At 50.4% G+C, this 10,050-nt stretch overlaps 1 protein-coding gene across 2 annotated transcripts in view; it reads left to right on the top strand.

Annotated features, from left to right (window-relative positions):
- Window positions 1-381: 381 nt before the first annotated feature.
- MRPL1 (mitochondrial ribosomal protein L1) overlaps window positions 382-10,050 on the top strand; it is a 229,224-nt gene continuing 219,555 nt past the window's right edge. The window contains exon 1 of one of the 2 annotated variants that reach the window (XM_063919596.1): window positions 382-576. In XM_063919596.1, the coding sequence (XP_063775666.1) occupies window positions 546-576 (31 nt within the window). In that variant the 5' untranslated portion in view covers window positions 382-545. The remainder of the gene's footprint in view (window positions 577-10,050) is intronic. The other variant, XM_063919593.1, reaches the window with a different exon arrangement.

Below are 10,050 nucleotides of genomic sequence, written 5' to 3'. Positions count from 1 at the left end.
ACAAAATGCTCTGTATCTGGACTTCCCTCTTAATATATGATTGCCATCACCTGTGAAGAAACAGCTTTCTTATCATGATTTAACTAGTTCAACACAGGTGATGGAAATCATAAATTAAGAGGGAAGTCCAGAAACAGAGCATTTTGTACCTAGTGGGGCGGGTCATGTTGGAGGGTCTGTCACTGCAGGGAGCTGATCCGGTCCGGCGTTTCGGAAACGGGTCCGGTCAGGGTTTCATTTACACAGTTGTCCCATATCCATTGCTTTAATTTTCCTGCCTGCTCTTATTTTGCAATCATTGCTTTCGTTTTTCACTTATTTTAGTAAATCCACAGTGTATGTTCTTTATTATGCAGCCACATAATGTCTCCTCCAGCACTTCCGCTGCTCCTGTTTCCAGACGGACTGAGCAGCGTTACACCGACCTAGCGTGGCTTCTCTTCCTGGCTGCGGCAGGGCCCAGCCCCCTCTGCCCCTCCCTCATCTGTCTCACACACACATACACACAGGACACACGCAGGCATCATCGGGTCCTGTAGGAAGACATGGCCGCCCCTGTGTGTTTGCTGCGTGCAGGTCAGTGTCTCTCCCCTGTGCAGCAGTACTTGCACATGTCACACACCTCTAGTGACTTAAGCTGCATACTTGTCACATGTCTCTGTGCTCCTGTCTGTAGTAATCACTGATCAGGGCTTGTCTCACTCGTTGTCTGATGGTGACATTGGGGAGTTATGCTGCAGTATGAGCCCATGTGGTAACTGAGGAATACTAATGTACAGTCTATTCAGGGAATTGTGTGTTATACTGCAAAAGACAAACACTATTGTAATATTTCTCATACGTCCTAGAGAATGCTGGGGTCACATCAAGAACCATGGGGTATAGATGGGATCCACAGGAGACATGGGCAATTTAAGACTTTCAAAGGGGTGTGAACTGGCTCCTCCCTCTAGGCCCCTCCTCCAGACTCCAGTTTAGAATCTGTGCCCAGGCAGACTGGATGCACACTGAGGAGCTCTACTGTTTCTCTGAAAATACTTCATGTTAGGTTTTTTATTTTCAGGGAGCACTGCTGGCAACAGTCTCCCTACTTAGGGGAGAGAAGTCAGACCTACTTCTGTGAGTTTAAAGGCTGTGCTTCTTTGGCTACAGGACACCATTAGCTCCTGAGGGTCTGATCGCTAGGTACGCCTAGATGCTCGTTCCCAGAGCCCGACGTCACCCCCCTTGCAGAGTCAGAGGACAGGTGAGTAGAAGAAGATCAGAAGACTTCAGTGACGGCTTTGGGGTACCGCGCTGCGCGCCATGCTCCCACACTCAGAGGCACTGCAGGGGGGGGCCGCCCTGGGCTGCATTTTAACCTCAAAATAACTGACTGGCAAGAGCGGACATAGTGCCAAGGCACTGTCCGGACCCCCGCCAGTATAAAAAAGTTTAAAAAAGAGCGGGTCTGAAGCGCGCCATTACGGGGGTGGGGCTTAGCCCACACAGCCCGGCGCCATTTTCTCTACACAGGCTGCAGAGACACTGGTCCTTCCTCACACTGCTGTACAAGTAACAGGGTGCAAAACGGGGGGGAGGGGGGGCACAGTGATTTTGGTGCATTGTATGTAAATGATAAAAGCGCTGCAGGTCTGGGACATTTTCTGTAGTGTTCAGACCGGGTTTGGGCGCTGGGGTGTGAGCTGACAATATCTCCCTCTGTGTCCGGGTCTGTCCCCTATAGGCCCAGTGTATCTGCGTGTGGTGGGTGCACGTGTGTCTGCATGTCTGAGGCGGAGTGCTCTTCCCAGGAGGAGACAAGTTTAGGGACACAAACAGCTGTGGGAGTGTCCCTGTCGGCACCACCGACACCTGATTGGGTGAATGTTTTGAGTGCTTAGAATGCAAATGTGGCTCTGATAAATCTGAGTCTCAGAACCAGGCTTGGAAGAAATCTGTAGAGGATGTGTTGTTTCAAGTACAGACCCCCTCGGGGTCACAAAAACTTTCATTTGCCCAGCTGACAGACACGGATACCGACACGGACACTGACTCAGGTGTCGACTATAGTGACGCCAGATTAGATCCAAAACTGGCAAAGAGCATTCAGTACATGATTGTGGCTAAAAAAGGTGTATTACATATCACTGAGGACCCTACTGTTCCTGATACTACGGTCTGTATGTTTAAAGGAAAGAAACCTGTGGTAACGTTTCCTCCCTCTCATTAACTGAACACGTTTTGTGAAAAATTTTGGGAAAGTCCTGACAAAAAGGTTCAAATTCCCAAAAGGATTGTAATGGCGTATCAGTTTCCCTCTGGGGATATGGAAAAATGGGAGGCACCCCCCATTGTGGACAAAGCTCCGTCACGGCTGTCCAAAAAGGTAGGTCTCCCGTCCCCTGACACGGCAGCTCTAAAGGATCCTGCGGATCGTAGGCAGGAAAATACATTGAAATCCATTTATGTCACCACGGGTACGCTACTCGGACCAGCCATTGCATCTGCGTAGGAGAGTAGTGCTATCGAAAAATGGTCAGATATCTTGTGATCTGAAAAAGATGCCCTAGGTCAGTGATTTTCAACCTTTTTAAACTCGTGGCACACTAACCAAGATTTTAAAATTGCCGAGGCACACCATCTTTTTTTTCGGGGCTGCAGTAATAAAACACACACACCTGCACCCCCGCATAGTAATACCACACACCTCCCCCCCTATAGTAATAACACATACCTTCCCCACTATAGTAATACCACACACCTTCCCCACTATAGTAATACCACACACCTCCCCCCCTATAGTAATACCACACACCTCCCCCCCTATAGTAATACCACACACCTCCCCCCCTATAGTAATACCACACACCTCCCCCCCTATAGTAATACCACACACCTTCCCCCCTATAGTAATTCCACACACCTTCCCCACCCTATAGTAATTCCACACACCTTCCCCACCCTATAGTAATTCCACACACCTCCCAACGCCATAGTAATTCCTCACACAATGTTATATATATATATATATATATATATATAGCAACCTTAACTCTTGCCCTGTCTGTGGGGAGAAGTGAGGAGCACTGGGACGAGGCTGCATTGAGGAGGAGCAGTAGCGAGTGAGTGTCGAGTGTACTGTGCACTGCAAACGGGGGAACGAGACGTGCGGTGCGTGACCTATGAGTCACCATAGGTCACGAGCCGGCTGTCATTGAAGTTCAGCGCTGCCCGGCAACTAGGCATATCTGGCTGGCTGCTGCGGCAAGTCTGTGTGCGGTCGGCGGCGGCGGGTCTGTGTGCGGTCGGCGGCAGCGGGTCTGTGTGCGGTCGGCGGCAGCGGGTTTGTGTGCGGTCGGCGGCAGGTCTGTATGTAGGCTGCAGCGGGTCTGTGTGCAGGCGGCACACCTGGAAACTGCTCGCGGCACACCAGTTGAAAAAGGCTGCCCTAGGTAGAGAGAGCATTCTTTTGACACTAGGTCATATCAGAGACGCTGCAGTCTACCTAAAGGAAGCTGCGAGAGATATTGGCCTTTTGGGATCACAAGCCAATAAGTAAGTCATCATTTCTCTGACGTCCTAGTGGATGCTGGGTACTCTGTAAGGACCATGGGGAATAGACGGGCTCCGCAGGAGACATGGGCACTCTAAAGAAAAGATTAGGTACTATCTGGTGTGCACTGGCTCCTCCCTCTATGCCCCTCCTCCAGACCTCAGTTAGAATCTGTGCCCGGCCTGAGCTGGATGCACTTAGTGGGCTCTCCTGAGTTCACTAAAAAGAAAAGTATTTGTTAGGTTTTTTATTTTCAGTGAGATCTGCTGGCAACAGACTCACTGCTACGTGGGACTTAGGGGAGAGAAACAAACTTACCTGCTTGCAGCTAGCTTGTGCTTCTAGGCTACTGGACACCATTAGCTCCAGAGGGATCGAACACAGGGCCCGACCTCGATCGTCCGTTCCCGGAGCCGCGCCGCCGTCCCCCTTGCAGAGCCAGAAGACGGAAGAAACCGGAGGAAATCGGCGGCTGAAGACTTCGGTCTTCAATAAGGTAGCGCACAGCACTGCAGCTGTGCGTCATTGCTCCCACAGCACACCACACGCTCCGGTCACTGGTGGGTGCAGGGCGCTGGGGGGCGCCCTGGGCTGCAATTAATATACCTTTTGGCAATAAAAAGCACACAATACAGTGTTTAACACTGTATATGTGCAGAAACCCCCGCCATTAAAGATATGAAAAGCGGGAGAAGCCCGCCGTTGAAGGGGTGGGGCTATCTCCCTCAGCACAGCCAGCGCCATTTTCTCTTCACAGCTCCCTGGAAGGACGCTCCCCGGGCTCTCCCCTGCAGTATACACTACAGAAAGGGTAAAAAAGAGAGGGGGGGCACATAAATTTAGGCGCAAATTGTGATATAAGCAGCTATTGGGGGAAAATTCACTTTGTGTATAGTGTCTATCCCTCTGTTATATAGCGCTTTGGTGTGTGCTGGCATACTCTCTCTCTGTCTCCCCAAAGGACTTTGTGGGGTCCTGTCCTCAGTCAGAGCATTCCCTGTGTGTGTGTGTGCGGTGTGTCGGTACGGCTGTGTCGACATGTTTGATGAGGACGCTTACGTGGAGGCGGAGCAGGTGCCGATAAGTGTGATGTCGCCCACTGCGGGGCCGACACCTGAGTGGATGGATATGTGGAAGGTATTAACCGACAGTGTCAACTCCTTGCATAAAAGGTTCGATGACGCAGCTTTGGGACAGCCGGCATCTCAGCCCGCGCCTGCCCAGGCATCTCAGAGGCCGTCAGGGGCTCAAAAACGCCCGCTACCTCAGATGGCAGACACAGATGTCGACACGGAGTCTGACTCCAGTGTCGACGAGGATGAGACAAATATACAATCCACTAGGGCCATCCGATGCATGATTACGGCAATGAAAAATGTGTTGCACATTTCTGACATTAACCCGGTTACCACAAAAAAGGGTATTATGTTTGGGGAGAAAAAGCAGCCAGTGACTTTTCCCCCATCTGATGAGTTAAATGAATTGTGTGAAGAAGCGTGGGGTTCCCCAGATAAGAATCTAGTAATTTCTAAGCGGTTACTAATGGCGTACCCTTTCCCGCCAACGGATAGGTTACGCTGGGAGACATCCCCTAAGGTGGACAAGGCGCTCACACGCTTATCAAAAAAGGTGGCACTGCCGTCTCGGGATACGGCCGCCTTAAAGGAACCTGTAGATAGAAAGCAGGAGGCTATCCTGAAGTCTGTGTATACACACTCAGGTACTATACTGAGACCTGCTATTGCTTCAGCATGGATGTGTAGTGCTGCAGCAGCGTGGTCTGATTCCCTGTCTGATAACATTGATTCCCTTGATAGGGACACTATATTGCTAACCATAGAGCATATTAAAGACGTAGTCTTATATATGAGAGATGCACAGAGGGACATTTGCCGGCTGGCATCTAGAATTAATGCGATGTCCATTTCTGCCAGGAGAGTATTATGGACTCGGCAGTGGACAGGTGATGCTGATTCTAAAAGGCACATGGAAATTTTGCCTTATAAGGGTGAGGAATTGTTTGGGGACGGTCTTTCGGACCTCGTATCCACAGCAACAGCTGGGAAGTCGACTTTTTTTACCTCTGGTTCCCTCACAGCCTAAGAAAGCACCGTATTATCAAGTACAGTCCTTTCGGCCTCAGAAAGGCAAGCGGGTTAGAGGCGCGTCCTTTCTGCCCAGAGGCAGGGGTAGAGGGAAAAAGCTGCACCGTACAGCCAGTTCCCAAGAACAAGAATCCTCCCCTGCTTCCACTAAGTCCACCGCATGACGCTGGGGCTCCACATGTGGAGCCAGGTGCGGTGGGGGCCCGTCTCCGGAACTTCAGCGACCAGTGGGTTCACTCACAGGTGGATCTCTGGGTTCTACAAGTGGTATCTCAGGGATACAAGCTGGAACTCGAGATGTCTCCCCCTCGCCGTTACCTCAAATCAGCCTTGCCAGCTACTCCCCAGGACAGGGAGGTAGTACTGGCGGCAATTCACAAGCTGTACCTCCAGCAGGTGATAATCAAAGTTCCCCTTCTTCAACAGGGACGGGGTTACTATTCCACAATGTTTGTGGTACCGAAACCAGACTGTTCGGTGAGACCCATTCTAAATTTGAAATCCTTGAACACTTATATAAGGAAGTTCAAGTTCAAAATGGAATCGCTCAGGGCGGTTATTGCAAGCCTGGAAGAGGGGGATTACATGGTTTCACTGGACATCAAGGATGCTTACCTACATGTCCCCATTTACCCACCTCACCAGGTGTACCTCCGTTTTGTGGTACAGGACTGCCATTACCAATTCCAGACGTTGCCGTTTGGTCTGTCCACGGCACCGAGGGTATTTACCAAAGTAATGGCCGAAATGATGATACTCCTTCGAAAGAAGGGAGTTATAATTATCCCGTACTTGGACGATCTCCTTATAAAGGTGAGGTCCAGGGAGCAGTTGTTGGTCGGAGTAGCACTATCTCAGGAAGTGCTACAACAGCACGGCTGGATTCTGAATATCCCAAAGTCGCAGCTGGTTCCTACGACGCGTCTGCTGTTCCTGGGTATGATTCTGGACACAGAACAGAAGAAGGTGTTTCTCCCGGAGGAGTAGGCCAAGGAGTTGTCATCTCTGGTCAGAGACCTCCTAAAACCAAAACAGGTGTCGGTGCATCACTGCACGCGAGTCCTGGGAAAGATGGTATCTTCTTACAAGGCAATTCCATTCGGCAGGTTCCATGCACGGATCTTTCAGTGGGATCTGTTAGACAAGTGGTCCGGATCGCATCTTCAGATGCATCGGCTGATCACCCTGTCCCCGAGGGCCAGTGTGTCTCTGCTGTGGTGGCTGCAGAGTGCTCATCTTCTCGAGGGCCGCAGATTCGGCATACAGGACTGGATCCTGGTGACCACGGATGCAAGCCTCCGAGGTTGGGGGGCAGTCACTCAGGGAAGAAACTTCCAAGGACAATGGTCGAGTCAGGAAGCTTCCCTACACATAAATATTCTGGAACTAAGGGCCATTTACAATGCCCTAAGGCAGGCAAGACCCCTGCTTCAAAACCAGCCGGTGCTGATTCAGTCAAACAACATCACGGCGGTCGCCCGTGTAAACCGACAGGGCGGCACAAGAAGCAGGATGGCGATGGCAGAAGCCACAAGGATTCTCCGATGGGCGGAAAATCACGTGATAGCACTGTCATCAGTGTTCATTCCGGGAGTGGACAACTGGGAAGCAGACTTCCTCAGCAGGCACGACCTCCACCCGGGAGAGTGGAGACTTCATCCAGAAGTCTTCCAGCTGATTGTAAATCATTGGGAAAGGCCACAGGTGGACATGATGGCGTCCCGCCTCAACAAAAAGCTAAAAAGATATTGCGCCAGGTCAAGGGACCCTCAGGCGATAGCTGTGGACGCTCTAGTGACACCGTGGGTGTACCAGTCGGTTTATGTGTTCTCTCCTCTTCCTCTCATACCAAAGGTACTGAGGATAATAAGAAAGAGAGGAGTAAGAACTATACTCATCGTTCCGGATTGGCCAAGAAGAACGTGGTACCCGGAACTACAAGAAATGATCTCAGAGGACCCTTGGCCTCTGCCGCTCCGACAGGACCTGCTACAGCAGGGGCCCTGTCTGTTCCAAGACTTACCGCGGCTGCGTTTGACGGCATGGCGGTTGAACGCCGGATCCTGATGGAAAAGGGCATTCCGCTTGAAGTCATTCCTACGCTGATAAAAGCTAGGAAGGATGTGACAGCAAAACATTATCACCGCATATGGCGAAAATATGTTGCTTGGTGTGAGGCTATGAAGGCCCCAACAGAAGAATTTCAGCTGGGTCGATTTCTGCACGTCCTACAGTCAGGAGTGACTATGGGCCTAAAATTGGGATCCATTAAAGTCCAGATTTCGGCCCTGTCTATTTTCTTTCAAAAAGAACTGGCTTCACTGCCTTAAGTTCAGACGTTTGTTAAGGGAGTGCTGCATATTCAGCCCCCTTTTGTGCCTCTCAGTGGCACCTTGGGATCTCAACGTTGTGTTGGATTTCCTAAAATCGAATTGGTTTGAGCCACTTCAGACCGTGGAGTTGAAATATCTCACGTGGAAAGTGGCCATGCTTTTGGCCTTGGCTTCGGCTAGGCGTGTGTCAGAATTGGCGGCTTTGTCATGTAAGAGCCCCTATCTGATCTTCCATATGGACAGGGCAGAATTGAGGTCTCGTCCCCAATTTCTCCCTAAGGTGGTATCAGCGTTTCATTTGAACCAACCTATTGTGGTGCCTGCGGCTACTTGGGACTTGGAGGCTTCCAAGCTGCTGGATGTAGTCCGGGCCCTGAAAATCTGTTTCCAGGACGGCTAGAGTTAGAAAAACTGACTCGCTGTTTATCCTGCATGCACCCAACAAGCTGGGTGCTCCTGCTTCTAAGCAGACTATTGCTCGCTGGATCTGTTGCACGATTCAACTTGCACATTCTGCGGCTGGACTGCCGCATCCTAAATCAGTCAAAGCCCATTCCACGAGGAAGGTGGGCTCTTGGGCGGCTGCCCGAGGGGTCTCTGCTTTACAACTTTGCTGAGCTGCTACCTGGTCGGGATCAAACACGTTTGCAAAATTCTACAAGTTTGATACCCTGGCTGAGGAGGACCTTGAGTTTGCTCATTCGGTGCTACAGAGTCATCCGCACTCTCCCGCCCGTTTGGGAGCTTTGGTATAATCCCCATGGTCCTTTATGGAGTACCCAGCATTCACTAGGACGTCAGAGAAAATAAGATTTTACTCACAGGTAAATCTATTTCTCGTAGTCCGTAGTGGATGCTGGGAGCCCGTCCCAAGTGCGGAATTCTGCAATACTTGTATATAGTTATTGCTTAACTATAGGGTTTTTTGTTCTGAGCCATCAGTTTAATGAGGCTCAGTTGTTGTTCATACTGTTAACTGGGTATAATTATCACAAGTTGTACGGTGTGATTGGTGTGGCTGGTATGAGTCTTACCCTGGATTCCAAATCCTTTCCTAGTAATGTCAGCTCTTCCGGGCACAGTTTCCCTAACTGAGGTCTGGAGGAGGGGCATAGAGGGAGGAGCCAGTGCACACCAGATAGTACCTAATCTTTTCTTTAGAGTGCCCAGTCTCCTGCGGAGCCCGTCTATTCCCCATGGTCCTTAAGGAGTACCCAGCATCCACTACGGACTATGAGAAATAGATTTACCGGTGAGTAAAATCTTATTTTTTACCTTATGTGCCTGCACCACAAAAGAAAGCACACCACTATCGGATGCAGTCCTTTCGGCCCAATTAATACAGAAGGGGCCGAGGGTCTTCCTTCCTTGCTATGAGAGGAAAGGGAAAAGGTCAACGATCACCGGCCGTGGCCGGTTCCCAGGAGCAGAAGTACTCCCCGGCTTCTGCAAAGTCCACCGCATGACGCTGGGACTCCTCTGCACGTCTCAGGCTCTTCAGTCAGTTCTGGGCTCGTTCGGCCCTGGACTCATGGGTTTTAGAAATAGTGTCCCAAGGGTACAAGCTGGAGTTTCAAGACGTCCCCCCTCAACGATTTTTCAAATCAGCCTTACCAGCTTCTCTTCCAGACAGGGAGGTGGTATGCGCCGCAATACAAAAATTGTGTCACAATCAAGTCATTGTCAGGGTTCCCCCGTCGCAACAGGGAGAAGGCTTTTATTCGAGCCTGTTCGTGGTCCCGAAGCCAGACGGCTCAGTCAGACCAATCCTGTACCTCAATTTCTACCTTAAAAAATTCAAATTCAAGATGGAATCTCTCCGGGCTGTGATCTCCAGTCTGGAGGAGGGGGATTTTATGGTGTCGGTAGACATAAAGGATGCCTACTTGCATGTTCCCATTTATCCCCCACATCAGGCTTACCTGAGGTTTGCAGTTCGGGATTGTCATTACCAATTTCAGAAGTTGCCGTTTGGTCTGTCCACAGCTCCGAGGGTTTTCACCAAAGTAATGGCCGAAATGATGGTTCTCCTACGCAAACAAGGAGTCACGATTATCCCGTACTTGGACGATCTCCT

This window comes from Pseudophryne corroboree, chromosome 1 (assembly GCF_028390025.1).
Source record: "Pseudophryne corroboree isolate aPseCor3 chromosome 1, aPseCor3.hap2, whole genome shotgun sequence".
Lineage (NCBI taxonomy): Eukaryota > Metazoa > Chordata > Amphibia > Anura > Myobatrachidae > Pseudophryne > Pseudophryne corroboree.
This window is presented reverse-complemented; position numbering and strand designations above follow the sequence as displayed.